Genomic DNA, 20,065 nt, shown 5'->3' on the forward strand with positions numbered 1-20,065 from the left:
TGTATACGGTTTAAATATTATTTTACTAGTTTGGAACAGTACATTCTAAAATACTACTTTTTATATTTCTTGCTATCTAACTGATATACCATTTTCTCTGAAAAGCGTCGATTTTTGTAATAATTATAGTAATATAACATTAATTAGATATTCAAAAACTTACCATTATAGGCAAATGGATAAAAAATCAAATGAAATATTAAAAACAAACTTTTACACGACTATTTATTCGTTTTCTTTGTCAGCTACAGGACTATTTGTTTTTTTTTTGTTTGAACAACTACAGTACTATTTGTTAAACGTATGAAGTAACAATTTAAAAGACTGAAATTAAGTAACTAACAAAAATAAAAAAGAGTAAAAGACATAATTTCCTTAAGAATATACACTAGTCAAAAAGAAAAATTCTGAAACCGAGTAGTAATTAAGAATATTAAATATACCCTTTTCGCAAAAAGACAAGGTCCTAAAAGGTCCTAAAGACCAAGCTCTAGATTCATTAACAGCTATACTCACACACACACATTCACACACACATCTTCAATCAACCTCTCTCTTAATCTCAAAAATGGACTTTTTCCAGAAAGCCAAAGCCGTCCGTTTACGTAGCCACCACGACAAGTTCCTAATCGCCGACGAAGACGAAGAGTCCGTCACTCAAGAACGCAACGGCTCAGCAGGCGCAGCCAAGTGGACCATCGAGCCGGTCCCAGGCTCCTCCAACCTCATCCGCCTCAAAAGCGCTTACGGTAAATACTTGACGGCGTCGAACAAACCGTTTCTCCTCGGAGCCACGGGAAGAAAAGTCCTCCAGACCAATCCGAGCCGCCTCGACTCGTCTCTCGCTTGGGAGCCGATCAGAGACGGCGCTCTGGTCAAGCTCAAGACACGTTACGGCCACTTCCTCCGCGGTAACGGTGGTTTGCCTCCGTGGAGAAACTCCGTCACTCACGATATTCCTCACAGATCGGCCACTCAGGATTGGGTTCTCTGGCACGTCGACGTCGTCGAGATTCTCTCCGATCAACACAAGCAGCAGCAGCCTCCGTCTCCGCTTCATCATTCTGATTCTCTAGATTTCGAACCTGGATCTCCTTCCAGATCTAACCGGTTTTTCAGACAGGAGGTAGAGTTCTCGATCCGACAACAGTTTCAAACTGTCGTTGACTTTATGTTTTTTTTGTGTGTTGTAGTCAACGGATTCAGTAGCGGTCGGATCGCCGCCGAAGTCGGAAGGGAGAGTGATATATTACCACGTGGCGGAAGATGAGGGTGAAGAGGAAGATGACTCGGTTGAGGTGAAGTCGTTTACTTTCAAAGGCAATGGCGTCGAGGAGCTGACTAAGAGGTTGAAAGAAGAGAGCAATGTGGAAGATGTTATCGTTTGTACTCGTAGTCCTTTGAACGGCAAGCTTTTCCCTTTGCGTCTTCAGCTCCCGCCCAATAATGCCGACATGACTGTTGTTTTAGTACCAACCTCGTCCAAAAGTGAGTTTGTTTTGTACTAATTTCAAGTCAAAATCGTTGCTTTGACGCTAATATACTCTGTTCTGTTTGATGTAACAGTAGCAGAAGGGTTTATCAAGTGAGAGATGTTTATGTTTGAAGCTTGAGCCGTGAAAGTGAAGGCTGTAGCTGGAAATGATTTGTTGTTAATTCGGTGGATTTGCCTTAGAGATATGCTGCTTGATTATTAAACATTTATAAATTATACGAATATTGTTTGCAGCGGTTAGTGATTCTCGCTGCCTATTAAGTATTAATACAATCATTTACCTGCTCTGCTACTAGTGTTTTTCTGTTTGCTACCAGTAGTCTGAACAACCGTCTTTGAAGTTATAGAACGACACTATATCTTACTATTGTTGGTTGCGTGCTTTAAATAACCAATGGATGCCAGCTTCTCGTCTGAAAGACTCTTTTTTAATTCCATGTTCAGTAATTAGTTTTTCTGAACATATTCACCGGCTAGCCAATGCATAGACCTTAGAGGAAACCTTAGACAAGAGACGTGCGTCACTGGAGCTTTTGTAATGCTCCATTGTTCAAATGATTTCTCTAGCGAGTTCTTCACTTAGTTCCACACTAGCACCCTTTTTGCAACATATTTCTCCCCAAATTTGATAAGGAATAAGCTTAGTCTATTATTCCTTAGATATAAAGAAATGTTAGAAAAAAATATAGGTAACAAATCTATATTATTAAAGTTGTAGTACAAAATGGAGATGTTTGGATACAAGGATAGGATTCTTAATGATATATGTTTGGAAGCAAGTATAACTTTCACTTAAGTTATTAATCAAAAAATCGTGGCCCATTAAACTGCAAAACAATATGTTTAAACTATCCTTAATTATATGTCAAAAAATCGTGGCCGTCAAGTATAACTATATCTTTCACCTTCAAATATAACCACACCTCACCGTGTTAAAAAAAACATGGGTACGGTTACAATACGATTAATATATTTTAATTTCACTAATATATGAATGAAACTGTTTCTACCTTAACATTTTATTCGTGGCCGATCAGGATGGATCTATATTATTAAAATTGAAGTACATTTTAGATTTGTTTGGAAACAAGAATAGCACTATACTTCTATACTGTTTGTAAACATAGATAGCATTTTTAAAAAAAAAAAAAATTATATTATTAAAACTGAAGTACATCTATTTTATTAAAACTCAAGTACAAAATCGAAGTATTTGGAGATTTGAATATGACTATTAAAAAAATTTAGAGTGTTTGGAAACATGGATTGTAGTCTTTTAAAAGAAAAAATAATTTTGTTTTCAGCAAAAAAAAAAATTAATTTTGTTTGGAAAGAAGGATAGTAATATTAAGCAAAAAAGTAATGGACTTGTGTTATTAAGCCCATTATAAAAAAATATTGTCAATATATATAAGAAAAATACAATTCAAAACCCAATTTGAAATACCAACTCAAATTATGGTTTTTATATTTCATATTAAGTTTTAAAAATATAATATATGTAATTATTTATATGATGGTACGTATAAAATACTATTAATTATATGATTATTTATATGATGGTACATATAAAATATAATTAATTATATGATGACAATATACAATATATAATAATGACTAAGATGGGTGTTCGGGTACCCATACGGGTTTGGTTCTCATCGGTTTGTGTTTCGAGTTTTCGGGGTCAAAGATTTCAGCCCTATTAGGATTTTCTAAATTTTGGTTTGAGTTCGATTTGGATCTTTGCGGGTTTGGTTCGAGTTTGGATAATCCATATAAATTATTTTTAAATAAGATAGATATATTTTAAATTTCTCAAAGTCTATAAATAAAATAATATATTACCTATAAATTTGAATAACATATGTAAGAATACTAAGCTTAACATATTAATTGGCTTGATTTAAAATTTTGGATACGGAATAAATAACTATTTGAAGTATTTTTGGTGATTTGAGTATACTTTAACTATTTCAGATATTTACTTTTGACTATCTATATATATTTTCATGTATTTGAACCAATTTAAGAGTATCATTCTTAATGTTTTATATATGTTAAATCAAAAATAATTAATATATTTAAGTATATAAATCTATTTTTAGATAAATTTGGATACCCGAATACTTCGATTCGGATCAGATTCAGTTCTCTAAATAACAAAACGTTGAAAATTTTGAATATTTAAGGGAAATCAATTTATGTTCGGGTTTGGTATTATATGTTCGGATCAATATCAATCATGTTTCTCGGATTCATTTTGCCAAACTCTAATAATTACATGAAAAACAAATATTAATATATTTTTCAAAATATACATCTGCGCAGGCGTGCGGATCAAAGTCTATAATCATTTATTTTAATAACAAGCCAAATAAATATGTTGATTGGAGAGAGAATAAAACAAACTAGATTTTGACCCACGCTTTTGAAGCGCGGGATATTTTACGATGAAAAATTTCACTAATAATTTAACAAATATTTTGGTTATTTTTAAAGAGTGTGTATTTAAAATATTTTTGCATTTATATCAGTATTTTTAAATTCAACCCGATTGTGATTATACCGGTTAATCCGGAGATCTGACAATTCAATTTATGTTTTTAAAATATTCATATTAAAAAATCACTAAAACCCGAGACTAACCGATTGAACTGATGGATGACCGATATGTAATCTAATTGGATTTAAATTGTAATAGTTTCATAATTTTTAATTTTATAATCGAAATTTTAAGTTCACTATTTTGCAATTTATGAAATTATGACGTTTCTACAAAATTTTAAAGAGAAAATGATAGATATAAAATAACTAAGATTAATTATTGTATTATTTGGAAACATTAATAGTAGTATAAAAAATATATTGTTTGGAAACATTGATAGTAGTATAAAGAAATAAGTATATTGTTTGGAAACATGGATAGTAGTATAAAGAAAGGAACATTAGTGACTTAATGTATGTTCAACTATAAAGTATAAAGATGTATTTAATTTAAAAACTTACAAAATAAATGTTAGGTCCAAAAGAATGTTCCTGTTTTAATAAGATAGATTGAGAGAAAAACATAGTTTACCAAAAACACTATATGTGTCAAATTTATTATAAAGAAATTTTTACTAAGATAAATACATTCAATAATTACAAACAAATAATATATTTCATATTAGCGAAAAATAATGCCCGCGCTTTCGAAGCGCGGGTCAAAATCTAGTATTACTTATAATTTTTGTAAATTATAAACAATGAAAAGGATTTTCCCTATTTCCACTCAATTCTCTTGTTACTATTTAAAACCAAAAGGCTTTATATTTTGAACAACTGAGAGTGGGCTTATTGGGCTTCAAAAAATCGCAGCCCACCTGAAGTAAGTCCCTAAAACGCACCGCAGTATACGTAAGCTCTGCTTAGTGCTTATCCAATTAATCACGTCCAGCTCAGTCAAGACAAGACCGAGTACAATAATTCAAGAAAGGTTCCATCAAAAATGTTAATTCAATATTACAAAACCGTGTACCAGTACCACATTCTGCTTGGCATGTTCTACCTTACACGCACTCCACTCTCTCTTCTTCTCCTCCTTCCTCACGCTTCCTCTTTATTCTCCTCCTTACTTTCTCCTCCGCAACAACACTCCGATCCAAATCTAACTTCCTCAGATTGTTTTGAATTACGAAACCAATGGGTGTTGATTACTACAACGTACTGAACGTGACTCCAAGCGCGAGCGAAGATGATCTGAAGAAGTCGTACAGAAGACTAGCGATGAAATGGCATCCGGACAAGAACCCTTCGACCAAGAAAGAAGCTGAAGCTAAATTCAAACAGATCTCCGAAGCTTACGATGTCTTAAGCGATCCTCACAAGCGTCAGATCTACGATCAGTACGGCGAGGACGGACTCAAGTCTTCCGACTTACCAACGCCGCCTACGCAGCGGAGTTACAACAACAACGATGACGCTGGGTTTAGGTATTATCCGCGAGACGCTGAAGATATATTCAACGAGTTTTTCGGCGCGTCGGGGGATGCATTCGGCGGAGGAGGGAGGAGGGAGAGTGTCAACGGAGGAGGAGGAGGAAGCAGGTTCAGAAGCGCTGAGGCGGGAAGTCAGACGAGTCGGAAGACGCCGGCGGCGAATAATAGGAAAGCTCCGGCGATCGAAAGCAAGTTGGCTTGTACTCTTGAGGAGTTGTATAAAGGTGGGAGGAGGAAGATGCGAATCTCACGCGTTGTTCCTGATGGTCTCGGGTTAGTTCTTTTATTACCATCTCTCTGATCATGTTTCTTGATGAAATAAAGAATCGTGTAGGTTTCTTGATGCTCTGATTTGTGTTCTTGTTGCTCTGTTTTGTCTTGAGGTTATGTTCTCTGTGTGATCTTCCTTATAAGTTTCTTGTTGCGGCATTTGAATTTGCATAGATTAGTTGTTTAAGATCTTGTTTGTGTCAATTATTCCTCAGATTCGTAGTTCTTTGATCTGGTAGACCGTAGACTAAATGAAATCAAGAATCGTTAATCCAATTGATTGGTTTCTTGATGCTCTGTTTTTGTGTAGAGCGTATGTTGTTGCTTTCTTTAGATGATCTTCTTGTTGCTACATTTGGTTTTGCATAGCTTAGTTGTTTTAAGATTTTTCATTGTGTTTAATCTCTCTAATAATGGCTTTGTTTGTAGGAAGCCAAAGACAGTGGAAGAGATCCTGAAGATAGACATAGCACCAGGATGGAAGAAAGGAACAAAGATCACATTCCCAGAGAAAGGAAACCATGAACCAGGAGTCACTCCGGCTGATCTCATCTTCGTCATCGATGAGAAACCGCACTCGGTCTACAAAAGAGATGGAAACGATCTGATTGTAGACAAGAAAGTCTCGCTTTTGGAGGCTCTAACAGGGATCACTATCAGCCTAACAACACTAGACGGGAGGAATCTGACTATACCGGTTTTGGATATCGTTAAACCGGGTCAGGAGATTGTGATACCTAACGAAGGAATGCCTATCTCTAAAGAAGTTTCCAAGAGGGGAGATCTTAGGATCAACTTTGATATATGTTTCCCTTCGAGGCTAACATCGGAACAGAAGACAGATCTTAAGAGAGTTCTGGGTGGAAATGGAGTTGACAACTAGTTTTCAAGTAAAAGGTTCTTGAATGTTGAGAGAATGTACATAACACAATGTGTTCACAAAATCTTGATCTCATCTGTTGATGGATACTTTTTGGTCATAAAAAGCTCTCTTTGATGTCATGATATGTATTCTCAATCTGATTCCATAATACAGAAAATGTTTTGTAAATTGTTGCTTCTCCAACTACTTATATATTCACATAAACTTCTTTTGATAGTATAGTTCTTTTAGTCACCATATTCACATAACCATTGTTATAGGATTTTCACCTCGATGTTAACTAAATTTCATGCAAATGTAGCTGCAACGTTAGAGAATTTATTATGTTAATAACTAAATGATTTCTCATGAGTATCCAAACAATTTTGACATTTTTATTCATAACTTTTGAGAAAACAGCAAACCAAAAACACAATTTCAATCAGTGAAACACACACACAAACACTCAAATGTATAATCTTTCGTTCTTCAAATTAAAAATAAACAAAACTTAAACCCTATGCGTTTCAATCTTGTACACAAGTTCATCAGGTTTGGCTCCAACAACCCTATCAATCTCTTCTCCTCTCTTCACAAAAACAAAAGCTGGAAGTGTATTTGCTCTGTATGTTCCAGCCACATCCTGCATATACCAAATAGCTTAGTCTTGAGAGTTAAAGATTCACGGCTTCAGTTACAAGAAAACCGTAAATGATAATTCTACCAGTAAATGAAAGAAACTTTCATTCAAAAAAAAAAAAAAGAAAGAAACTACTTACCATGAATCTATCCACATCAACCCTCGCAAAAACAGCTTCTGGGTACCTAGAAACGATCTCCTTAACTTTAGGTTCCATTGCTTTACAAGGTCCACACCATGCAGCCGTGAAATCAATCACTAGCTTCAAAACCATCACAATTTGTTTAGTTAGCTTAGAACAGAACCAATTGAATAACATGTAAACAAGATTGAACACTGATGTATAGATATAGAAATGGGTTAAAATGGGGTTTTCTAATAAATACGTACCAATTTATTTGAGCCTTTCATGGAATCAAAGAGAGATCTCCACTGTCTTCTTGATTCCATTTCCACAACCAAACCATTCTTGGTTTCAGTTGATGAAGGAACATCATGCACAGATGAAACGTTGGAACCCATTATCTTCTGAATGTGTGTATAGAGATATGATTTGCACTTAATTGCTTGTAGCTAATAGCCTAATATGAACAGAAGAGAGAGCCAGAGGAGCTTTATATAGATAAATTTATTCATTAAAGTAAATAAATTAAATATAGCAATGGAATATGATTTTTAAACAAAAAAATAATGGAATATGATTCAATTTGCTATCCTTCTCTATAACCGTTGGTTCTTTTTTTTTAGGAATATGGAGCTTATCCCAGTTTATTTTCGCTTTGTTCAGTTCCATTATTTAGTTATTCAATATTCCCCCCCCCCCCCCCCCCACCACTACATAAAGGTATTAAATATTGATCTAATCAAAAAGAAATTATATGCACGTCTAGATGTAAATAGGCTAATTATCTTCTTTTTTTGCTAAAAAATAGGCTAATTATCTTGCTAACTCATTTTCTTTGGCGACGATGTTATCATTTACTTATTCATGGTTATCTTCCTATCTTGGGGTTACTCACGTCCGAATTTACATTCACTTAAACTTACAAGCAGAAATCAGTATAAAACGAGAAAAGAAAAAGTGAACGATACGGTGCAGCTCAATGTAATATCATTTGGTGTAGAAGAATATTGGTTTGTGTTAAGGAGCTGTCAATTGTCATACAACTCTTGCCCAATGCTTTTATTCCATTTCGGTACCTTAAGAAACGTACAAAATAGGAATAATAAGTGGAAATGGTTTGACAAAAAAGTAGAAATTGTTTTCAAATTTATAATTTACTAGGTTATTTTTTTCGTTTTCTTTTATTTTTGAGAAAAAAATTTCGTTATCACGCACGAGTATATTAAGTGGAAATGGTTCCAAAATTATAATTTTCTATGTTACTTTTAGGTGTCATACACAAATACATATTAATAAAGTAATTAAATATAGATACTTAAATCATAATATATTGTTATTTTAGTTAAATATGTGATATCAATATTCAATTATACTTACTCAGTATATTAGGTTGTATATATTCTTTATATTTGAACTATAGTTTCTTTTTATTTAAATCAAATTATTATTAATTTTATTTAGTTTGAAACATCTTCTTAAACTTGTAAATATATTTTATAAAATTATGAATAATTTTATAAATGTTGCTTTAGAAAAAGAGTTAAAAAGTATTAATGGAATTGGAGTTGCATTAACAAATATAATCAATAATGTTTTAAAACTCTTGCATTTATATGAATATTTATAAAATAAATAAATAATTGATATTTTAATTTTTTGAAAATTTAAATTATTTTATATTTTTAAAGATTCTTTGTAATTCATATTTGAAAATGATTGTTTAAGGACTTCTTTCAAATTAACCTATAATTCTTTGTCAAGCCCAAAACTAACCATTTTTAATATTTTGTTATATTTATCAAACACAAAACTAACATATAATTCTTGGTCAAACACAAAACTAATTTCTCTTTTTCTTAATACTTATTTTGTTATTTATACCCTAAATGATCAACACTAAAAAATGCTATTTTTGTGTGTGTGAAATAGTTGGTTATATCTGCTAATTCACAAAACTTTTTTTTTCTGAAATAGCTGGTTATATCCGCTGATGAAAAAGGTTGGTTATATCCAAAAAATCCCTCATCCTCATCCTCATCCTCATCACTTAATTACAAACATATCATTATAATTGATCCATATTACCAACCAACAATTAAAAAATAAAGTATAAATATCAATTAATTCAATTTCTACTTGTTCATTTCTTATAAGAAAAAACTCAAATATCTTAAGTTTCTTTTTTTATTTTTGATTTCAAAACCTCATTTTCACTAAATTTATTTGTATTTGATGATTCTTGATTATTAGCGAGTAAGTATCTTTCATTTAGCTTATAAAGTTAACAATGAATTTTTAAAGAATCTACGTGATTATTCACTTGATTTCCAAACTTATCAGATTTCTTTTTGTGAATATAACTTTTTTAGAAATCTTTTCCACCTGAAAGAATTCAGATAAATTCTGCTGGTCAATTGTTAGATTTTAATGAACTACTAGATCATGACCCGCTCGATCGAGCGGGAGTCAAATTTTTTTTTATCTTTGTTTGTACTAAATGTTATACATGATTGCAATGTGTATTAATATAAAATTTTGATAAATAAAAATGTGTACTAATGTGTTTAAATAAGCAATGTGTTTAATTACTAAATTTGATTTTTAAAATTTATGATAACGTAAAGTAATTTTTTATATATTATTTAAAATATATAGTGCTATATATTTTGTATCTTCAACATTTATCATACAAAACTTACATTGGGGTATTATTTATATGAAGATATGTGTAACATAATATATTTATATATTATATAAACATATCTACGATTTTCGCAAAGACCATGTGCACCCGCACAGGTTTTATTTTTAAAATGTATTATATATTGTTTAGTTTTATGTAGTATCGAGTTTGTATAATTCAATTTTGTGTTTAAAGAACAATATCAAAATTGTCTTTCGTATGTAAAAATAACACTTTGCAAGCGCGAGTTGTGTCTTTTTATTGTAACACAAAATTTGATATACAACTTATGCTTTTGTACATTACGAAATTTAATTTTTTAAAATAATTATTACATAATTTCAAAGTGAATTTTATCTCTGAAATCTAATATATTTTGTGTGTAATGGTTCAAAGCATTTTCGATATATATTATATTTCAGTTTGGTTTGTTTTTAGTATTATTGTATAAGTATAATACTATACAATATTACTTTATTCTATACAATATATAAAGCTATGTGTTATTTTTTTAGAAAGTAGATTAGACTCAACGTAGTTAAATAATAGTTATATCTTTATGTATGTGTCTCTGACTTATCTACCTAATGTTATTCATACTAATAAAATCAATATGGCCAATGAAAGTATACTGATCAATTTAAAATGAATTGTATAAGATAATTCTAATACAGTTACAAATTTTAGTATTCTTAGTATATATCTTATTTAAATCTTATTTAAATCGACATGTAATAAATGTGAAAACCATATATGGAATATAGACAAATAGAGGAATTGTATTTAAGGAAATACATTAATGCAAAGTTAGACTATGGTACATATTATATATAAGAAATGAGACATTTAATTTAAATATATGAGGTCCATCTTTAAAATCCACATAGAAGAAGTTGTAATGTTTCTGATTTAATAAGATAGATTTTGTGACTATATGAGCAGACTTTGGGACTAGATTGCTCAGAAGTTTTATCGGGCATTCACTTCTACTTCGGAATCAAAAAAATCAGAACTCTGTGCAATTTAATGGAATCTGATTATAAAATGATTCTAAAATATTCTATTTAAAAATCATCTATCCAATCAATTAATACGTTTGATTGTTCGGGCTGGCCCAAGTCTAATGTAAAGCTATCAACAATCGTAGCCAACTCAGTTTTGGGGTTCGCTCTTTACTTTCAAAAAAAAAAAGAGTATTATCATCATATATAATCTTTTATAATAAAAATAACAAAAATAGAAAATAATTAAAGAGAAGATTTTCAGATTGTTATTAACAAAAAAGTTTGTATGATATTTGTTAGAACATCATTACCAAAACAAAACTCTCAAGATTTTTGTATCTATATTTATTATATTAATGAAATATTAAATGCAAAATAGTTTTGATCAATAGCAAAAAAAACACGTAAAATTTCTTACAAGTCTTGGAGATGGAAAAGCACATCTCATACATTTTCTCACACTTTTTTCTCTGTCATTAAATTTCATTAACCTGATAAACTGCTTCAGCCTTCAAAACCCCCAGTAATAATCACCTTATTTTTTGGTGTATAATCACCTTATTGCATGAGTGGTGAGATACTTTGTGCATACGCTCATTTCTTTTCAACTCGAAATCCCAAGAATCTAGCGTCCATTATAAAATGTCAACATTGTGTGGATCATTATCATACCGACCTTTTCAAGTGAGGAGTCAAAGCAAGTCCGGATCTTCTGCTTTCGATGTATGGTTTGATTGGTATTCTGTTAGGTTTGGTATCGTCTTAGGTTTGTAAACCACCACGCTAACAAAACTAATACTTACTATGACATACTTTTGATGACTATTTTGTGTTTCTTGGGTTTGTGACTTTTGATATGTGACAACAAACTAACGGGATAATTTGAAAAATATTCTATTTATACTTTAATTTGTAAATTACACTTTTTCTAAAAAAATACACTTTAGTAAATGTAAAAAAAAATATTTTATCCAGATCTAATATTTGAATTAATAAAATACAAATCCCAACATAATAGTAAATTTAATCATATAGGTACTCAAGTTAATATGCACGTATGTGTATGTAAAAGCATATAAATGTGATTGATAAATATATAAAAATACAGTTAATTAACGTTGACAGATATTTTTGTTCAAAATAATACATGAACGAAAATTCATAAAATAAAACTAAGTAAAAAATAGGTCTAGTTATCAGTGAACTTTATCTATGTAAAGAAAACAAAAACAAAGTTTTTTTTGTTCAGCTATATATAAATGTATTCATACCATATACTACTTTACTTTGTCAAAAAAAAAGACTGCCACGTAGATGACTTAGTGTGAACACATTAATGTCAAATATTTTGCTTTTAATATATAAAAGACTATGAATGTTAAAAATCATATTTATATTATGTGGAGTTATTGACTTCTCTTTATGCTGTAGATCGTAGCGTAATATGCTGTACATTATTCCATCACTGGTAGTAGTTACCTAAAATTCAATTGGATGAAATAACAAAAAAGGGAGATAAAAGATTAAATGTCAAATTGAACTATGTTATTAATATAATATATATTTAAACAGTGTATAACAGTTATTTTATAAGTCTTTTCTTCTCCCTTATTCATCTCTAACCTAATCAGATAAAATATAATAAAAGTAAAACAAAAAAATCAAAATTCTAATGGAGATGAATATTTTCATGTTTAGGCTCGTGAAAAAAAGTGAAAGAGTAACTTCATATAATTAATGAGTGAATGTTTAGAGTCATTACTGCTTTCGTGGGGTCTTATTGAATCAATGATTCGAGAGGATTCTTTTTTTTTTCTTTTTCAAATCACTTCTTTTGTATCTACCATTTATAAATTCTATATGAAATCCAAGCTTATTGAATTATTTATTTGAAAAATTATCTCAAATTCTAGCTTATTAAAAATATGGATTTTGTCAGTAAAATCTATCAAATGAGATTTGGTATATTTTAGATGATATTTAATAGTGAAAAAATAATGAATAGAAATACTATCTCCTTTTGTTCAAAAAAAAGAAAAAAAATATTTCCGGCAATGTTATTTGAAACTTTTTTAAAAATTTAAAAATTACTTCATATTTCAAAAAGAATATTAAACTGTTTGAAATGAAAACAAATTCACTGAAAATCAATTTTTATTTTTATAGAAATTTATATATATCATAAAACAATAAAAATCACAACTCTTAAAATACAAACATTATTTTTAATAAAGATTTAAAATTTATAACTTTTGACAAAAACTCTAAAATTTCTGTAAAAACCTTAAAACTTGTAACAAATCTCAGTTTTTCTTGGATTTACTCAGAATTTGGTTGCAAATTCGAACTTATTATAAAAAAATGCATTTTCAATTTTTTTAAGAAAATTCTTTTTGAAACGTGAAAATAAATTTTCAAACTATTTTAATATTTTTTCAAATTTTTATATTTATAAATATAATTATATATTCAAAAATGATAAACAATATAATTATAATTATATATTCAAAATGTAAAGGTATATAAAATGTAATAAATTATAAGTTCGGACATATATTTTGGATTTAAGGTGTAATGAATTAATAGAGTTATCATATGGATTTTGAAAATCACATGGATACATATGATATTTTGAAAGTTGACTCGTATGAATAAAAATGAATAGAATTTATCTCCCAATAACAATTGATTTGTTTAGAATTAGAAAATCAACAATAATAAAACTTTTTGAATAATAAAGAATTTGAATGGATTTTGAAAATTCCTAAACCAATAACAATGGATTACATTAAGATTTTTGAAATACAAGAATCAATAACAATGAATTCTCGAAATTTTCAAAGTTCACGAGAATTATATTACCAATAACCCTCTTCGCTTCTTGCCAAAAACCATGTCGCCATGTAACTCTGATACTTGACACGATTCATTTTTTGAAGAGTGGAGATCTTGTTCCTAACATTCTTGTCAATGCTTTGAATCATTTGCGAGGCTGTGTTGTGTTTCTCCCCATGCTTTCTACCATTCATCTCCCTCCATATAGATGTGACTTTGGTATCAAAATTAAAATAAGATACTTTCAATTTCAATTTTTATATGTTTCACTAAGATTTTTGATCTTTTAACCTTTTTGAACATGTTCTACTCTTCCACAGTAGAAAATAGTATTTCAAATTTCAAAAATTTCAAAAAATGACACTATGCTCGTGTCAATAACTTTAAGTCTATAATTAACGTATGTCCGAACTACCTTTAAAATTATAAATTACATATTCCATTAGATTTATGATAAGGAAAATTAGCAAAATGAGACACTCTCAATTTTTATTTGTTTCATTAGGACTTTTGATTTTTTAACCCACTTTTAGACATGTTTTACACTTCTATAATGAAAATAGTATTTTAAGTTTTAAAAATTTCAAAAATATGAAACTTTTGGAAACATAAATAAGACTATCTGTATATTTTGGTTTTAAAAAAATTACAAAATAAGAGAAAGATTGATTTTGATATATTAGTTTATATTATTAATTAACTAATTAATAAAAATGAAAAAAATAAACTAGTGGTGATGGTTTAGTGACGCTTGACGGTGAACCCGGGTTCAGACTCCACTGGCCACACAGATATAAGTTATTGCTTTCGGCTCATTTGAATGCTCATAAGAAAGTCTATCCGTGGGATATATCTCCATCCGGAAGTTAGATTTTTTTTAATAGATTCGGGTTTAATCTTTTCTTTTTATAAAAAATTAATTAATAAAATGAAAAAAAATCATAAATCCACCATCGAAATCCATTTAGATATCCATTCACTAAATTTAGAATACTAAAACGATTCATACATTCAACGTTGTGGTTTCTATAAATCAACATTCAAACTCTTTTCCATCTACACATATTCTGGTATTAAAGTTGATAAAAAAAGTGTTTACTAAAAAAAAGGTTGATAAAAAGTTCTGGACCTGATGGATACGTATTCTGCGGTAGTTAAAGAGCACCCTCCAAACGGATTTAGATGGTGGATTTTTTATCAACCTCTTGATCAAAAAAAAAAAAGAGCACCCTCCAAACGAAAATCTAACTAAAGGTCCAACTCCAGTTTACGAGACCATTCTCCATTTGGTAACGACAAAATAGAGTGAAAGACTGACCCAAGAAAAATAAAATTTATCCACTAAGGATTTAAGAAAATAATTGTGACCATTTTAACATGGAAAACATGCGCCATTGCTTTCTTGAGACCATTGTGATACATATTTTCAAACTCACACGATCTCTGCTCAGATGCATGCATTTGAAACTTGAAATGTTTTTCTTTCACCATTTCCTAGTTTACAGCCGACTAACCAATCTTTGATCACCACTTGTACAATAGATCAAATACTACATTTTTATTGTTTTAAAATTATACTCTCTCTGTTTCACTGTTTCACAATAAGTTTCATTCTATTTTTTTCTTTGTTACACAAAAATTATCATTTTATAATTTCAATGAAAACTATATTTATTTTCAGTTGAAAATTAATTACAAATTGTATTGATTTTATAAATAATTTTATTTATCTCAAATACTATCAATTTTGTAATTAACAATTTACATATATTTCTGTCACTTTCTAAATATGTGTAAAAATGTTATAATGACAGCCGAAATAATTAATATGAATCTTAAATTGGAATCTTAGAATTAGATAAGACTTTTTACGCTGTATTTGACTTTTGTTTTTGAGGATTAGTTAATAACTTTGCAAAGCTTTTTAAAGAAAATGGAACAACAATGTACTACTGTTTAGAAAAACAACATGATATGAAATGATGTCTTGTGGGTTTTATTAAATTCATACCGACAATCTTTTTGACTTGCTTCCCTGTCTTTTTCTATCAAAACACCTCACTGATAACATAAAAACACTAAAAATTCTGTAACTCTTTTCTTTTAAGAACAACTCTTAATTTATTTTCCTTAAAACTAATCATTTCTCTTCCAATTAATCCAGCAGACTTTAACACCTATAATATGTTAGACTTTAACACCTATAATATTTCCTATTATGTTAAATCCAAGTAATTAATTGCTGGAATAATTTCAAACAACATTAAACTAGCTACTTGGCTATAATATGTTTTTTTTGCAAAAGAATCAAGTAAAGTAGGTTATAATATGTTTTTAGATAATAGTATCCATTTCTAAAGAATTACCGACAAATTGAAAATTTTTGTCTGCTTGTATGAGAATTTTTAAAACGTCATCTTGTTTAGTGCTTTAATATTTATCGTTTCCCTCTGTTTTTCAATACTTGACATTTTAAAATAGAAAATTATTTCAAATAAGATGGTGTTTTAATTTCAATAAAAAATTTACTAACAAATATTGTAGAACCAATAATATTATATTTTCTCTTTTATTATTAGTTCAATTGTAGTTAAGTAAATAACTAATGATATTTTGTTTAGAAAATGTAAAAAATAAATTAAATATCTTTTAATCTATGTGCAAAATTGTAAAACATCATATATAAAAAAGAGAGAGTATTCATAAATAAAAGTATTGGAATACTTAGAAGATAGAGAAAATATTGGTCAAAATAGAAGTATATAAGATGAAATTTTTATACAACATATTAGTAAGCTTCATTTACTAAACAGTGTTATAGTTTGTGAGAGACTCAACGAAACTACTGATAATCAAATATAATGACCTAGCTTATGAGAGACAACCAACCAGCATAAGTTAAACACTGACTAGTCCATGTCATTAACTGTCATTAAGAGCATCTCCAAAAGAACACTATATTTTAGAGTTTGCAAAACTTTAAATTTGAAGTTTCTAGGTGTTCTTCTTCAAAAACAAAACTTCAAACATAACTTCAAAATTCTTTGTATTTTGCATTATGATCCTTATATTTGTTATTTTATGTTAAAGTCCTTATGTTTATCATACTTAATTTAAATTCATACAACTTTAAAAATAAATATCACTTATGTAAAAATATTATAGAAATATTAATTCATAAAATGTTACACTATATAAAATTTTACATAGAATACAACAATTAAAAATCAAATTACAAGTAAAATACCACATTATCCTAAAAACTATTTTCTGTAATATTATTATATATGATTAATAAGTGCATTTATTAAGTTTTTTGTAATATTGTTGTTTTGTAAATCTAGTTTTAAAAATTATAAGTCTTTATTTTAAAGTTTTTATTTAATTTTATGTAAAGGAATTTAAATATTTATGAGTTATAATTCTTTAAGGATTAAAATTTTTAATTGACAAAATATTTTAGAATCATAAATGTAATATGTAATTATAAGGATTAAAATGCAAGTAAAAATGTGAAACTTCAAATTTGAAATTTCACTACTCAAAACTTCAAATTTGAAGTTTTGAAGTTTCTTTTTGGAGAGTAAAAAAATTCGTATTTGAAGTTATAAAATGTTTTTTGGAGATGCTCTAAAACAAGAAATCTCAAAACGAAAGAAGATCTCATTATGATTTTACCTTAGAAAGTCCCGTTAGTCAATCTCCAAACAAAATTGTAATCCTTGATGTTTTTGCAAATTCATTGAATGCAGATAGAATACAACTACATTTTTAGTGTTAGATACTTTCTCCGCATTTAAATGGTTGATATTTTACCTTTTATTTTTGTATTTAATTTTTTTCTGATATTGTAGAGCTTAATTAATACATTTAAGTTTAAATAAAATATAAGTCAATGTATAAAAACATGAATGGTCGAATTTTATTGAAAAACAAATAAAACATTTATTAAGTAATATAACACTAAAATAGTAGATAAAAGTAAGTTTAGAATTTTTAATATGTATAAAATGCCTAAACATGAATATTCTAAATACAAGATAGTATCTATTAAAATATATCATTGGAAATATAATGCAATATTTTCTATTTTTCTAACTTAATGTCAAAAGAAAATATGCGGTAACTCTCTTATTATTGGATCCAACTTAACAAACCTTATTTTCCATGTGTGTTTCTGATTTTTTATTAAAAATAATCAAATTAGTGCATCCTTAGTGGTGCAGTGTGTAATAATTATTTTTCTACACTTCAACATTACTATATAATTAAAATGTAATAAAATATAATCACTCTTAAAATAACAGATAATGTTTTAGTATATCAGCTTTTAAATCGAGTTTTCATTTGAAAAATATCTCTGACTTTTTCTTTTTCTTTTCTCTTTATTTTATACTATAGTAATTTATATTCATTCTGTTACTTAACAAGTGTTACTAAAAAAAGATTTATTATCAAAAGGTGTTATTTTAGAATTCTAAGATAAATTTATTGACTTTTAGTTTAATATTAATTACAAACTAATTGATTTTATAAACAATTTATTATTCTCAAATATTCTTGGTCAAATAGATGTAATTAATAAAAATATAAATAAATTTCAATCATTTTTAATATTTGTAAAAATGTCATTTTGACATTTTTTTAAAGAAACAAATCATGTATATTTTAATGTTAGAAACTTGTTTTGAAACTACCAGTAAAAACGTAGTATCATATTTTTACCAACTTGAGACTTATATTGGTCGGCTTCCACTTGCTTGCTACTTTTACATGAGATCCGCAAAAGGGATTTATCATTTATGTCCTAAAAACAGCCAATATGGCTAATTCCTAAAAACAGCCAATATGGCTAATTTGTTTTTATTTCAAAAAATATATATATGGCTAATTTGTGTCCATATGTCGACTCGACAGTGGCTGTCATAAGCAATTGTAGAGACAGAAAAAAAAAAGAAAAAAAAAGGAGTTGAGCTTAGTCAGATAAAAATCTACTAACAGATATCTTTTGTTTTTGCACATCTACCAGAAATTGTAACGGAAAATGTGATCAAGAACCTAAACAAAAATTAATACTAGTTTTCAACATATTTTGATATCACTACCGTTAGCGTTGTTCAAAGTTTACGCACTACTTTTTTCTACATGTTGCCGTTATAATTTTTTTTTTTGACATCATTGTCATTTTATTTTGTCATTGTTTGATTTTCTTGTAACAAAATAAGGTATGTGTATATATATATGATAACATTACTGCTTTTTTTAAGGAAATAATTACATCTGTTTATTTAAAACTTAATTAGAAAAATTCGTAAACCTTTTATTTCATCTTTTTCTTGATTTTTTTATAAGTACCGTTGAAGACGATGAAATCTTACCTTCTGATCACCAACCACTACCGTCAAGCACCCAAGAAAGTTGCATTAGTCTGACGCTACGACAAATCCTCGTTAAGCACGTCACCATTCTTAAGTCATAATTAAGCTTTTCGGAAAATTCATTTCCACGAAAACTACTTTTTCATTGTCAACTTGTAAAAGCATATTTTGACCCAAAAAAACTTGTAAAAGCATATATTTGTCCATATAAATAATTAAATATACATATCTACTTCAAATACGTACGCACATGTACTAACTAATTGAGCGAGCTTGAAAGAGGAAAATATTTGTAACGAAAGTCGTCTAGTACGTGGAACTTGAGGAAATTCTAAAGTGGCAACCTGAAATACGATGGATAGTCTGTTCGAGCTATGGTACCAGTGCTGTAATGCCTTGGACTGCTCTCCTAACGTTTTTGGAACCCGGATTAGTGATTATTTTATCTTGACTGGTTTAACGCAAGAGTTGGTCCCCTGGTTTTGTGTCTTGGCATTGCATTCTTAAGCCAAAGAGGTCAGGAGGAAGCCCAAGATTAAGCCCCTGAAACTCAGTGGCGAATCTAGAGGAAAAAATTTGTGGGGACATAAATAAGTGAAAAGGAAGTAAAAGTTAGAGCACATCCTGTTGGCGTTCTCCCAGGATTAGTTATCTTTTTATAGACTTCATACGAGGACACCTCCAAGATCTCTCTACTCATCCGCATATTCCTAACTGCTTCCACCGCCCAGAACAGAGCATTCAACTTTGCTTCATTTGCAGAAGAACTTCCAGAACGGGATCTCCTGCTATGTGAC

At 29.1% G+C, this 20,065-nt stretch overlaps 3 protein-coding genes across 4 annotated transcripts; 2 read left to right on the forward strand and 1 right to left on the reverse strand.

Moving 5' to 3' along the window:
- The first annotated feature begins 497 nt into the window (after positions 1 to 497).
- Positions 498 to 1,785, forward strand: LOC108823833 (uncharacterized). Of its 2 annotated transcripts, XM_018597116.2 has the most exons (3): positions 499 to 1,126; positions 1,194 to 1,488; positions 1,567 to 1,785. In XM_018597116.2, the coding sequence occupies exons 1-3, from the start codon at positions 569 to 571 to the stop codon at positions 1,587 to 1,589; spliced, it is 876 nt and encodes a 291-aa protein (XP_018452618.1). In that variant the 5' UTR covers positions 499 to 568; the 3' UTR covers positions 1,590 to 1,785. The 2 variants fall into 2 exon arrangements, with proteins under 2 accessions (XP_056850393.1, XP_018452618.1); XM_056994413.1 differs by lacking the exon at positions 1,567 to 1,785 and having other exon boundaries at positions 498 to 1,126; positions 1,194 to 1,508.
- A 3,228-nt stretch (positions 1,786 to 5,013) lies between these two features.
- LOC108828347 (uncharacterized) lies at positions 5,014 to 6,844 on the forward strand. The gene is made up of 2 exons (XM_018602003.2): positions 5,014 to 5,745; positions 6,172 to 6,844. The coding sequence occupies exons 1-2, from the start codon at positions 5,177 to 5,179 to the stop codon at positions 6,623 to 6,625; spliced, it is 1,023 nt and encodes a 340-aa protein (XP_018457505.2). The 5' UTR covers positions 5,014 to 5,176; the 3' UTR covers positions 6,626 to 6,844.
- A 131-nt stretch (positions 6,845 to 6,975) lies between these two features.
- On the reverse strand, positions 6,976 to 7,840 carry LOC108828348 (thioredoxin H7). Its single transcript, XM_018602004.2, has 3 exons — positions 7,635 to 7,840; positions 7,384 to 7,506; positions 6,976 to 7,247 (listed from the first exon to the last, which is right to left on the reverse strand). Exons 1-3 carry the CDS (start codon positions 7,764 to 7,766, stop codon positions 7,116 to 7,118), a joined length of 387 nt encoding a protein of 128 aa, XP_018457506.1. The 5' UTR covers positions 7,767 to 7,840; the 3' UTR covers positions 6,976 to 7,115.
- Positions 7,841 to 20,065: the final 12,225 nt, after the last annotated feature.

The sequence above is a fragment of the Raphanus sativus genome, chromosome 9 (assembly GCF_000801105.2).
Source record: "Raphanus sativus cultivar WK10039 chromosome 9, ASM80110v3, whole genome shotgun sequence".
NCBI classification, from domain to species: Eukaryota; Viridiplantae; Streptophyta; class Magnoliopsida; order Brassicales; family Brassicaceae; genus Raphanus; species Raphanus sativus.

Coding starts and splice junctions, on each gene's coding strand:
- LOC108823833 (XM_018597116.2), top strand. CDS start 569: ATGGACTTTTTCCAGAAAGCCAAAGCCGTCCGTTTACGTAGCCACCAC. Junction 1,127..1,193: donor ACCGGTTTTTCAGACAGGAG/GTAGAGTTCTCG, acceptor TGTGTGTTGTAG/TCAACGGATTCAGTAGCGGT. Junction 1,489..1,566: donor AGTACCAACCTCGTCCAAAA/GTGAGTTTGTTT, acceptor TTGATGTAACAG/TAGCAGAAGGGTTTATCAAG.
- LOC108828348 (XM_018602004.2), bottom strand. CDS start 7,766: ATGGGTTCCAACGTTTCATCTGTGCATGATGTTCCTTCATCAACTGAA. Junction 7,507..7,634: donor TGAAAGGCTCAAATAAATTG/GTACGTATTTAT, acceptor ATGGTTTTGAAG/CTAGTGATTGATTTCACGGC. Junction 7,248..7,383: donor TTGATGTGGATAGATTCATG/GTAAGTAGTTTC, acceptor TGGTATATGCAG/GATGTGGCTGGAACATACAG.
- LOC108828347 (XM_018602003.2), top strand. CDS start 5,177: ATGGGTGTTGATTACTACAACGTACTGAACGTGACTCCAAGCGCGAGC. Junction 5,746..6,171: donor GTTGTTCCTGATGGTCTCGG/GTTAGTTCTTTT, acceptor CTTTGTTTGTAG/GAAGCCAAAGACAGTGGAAG.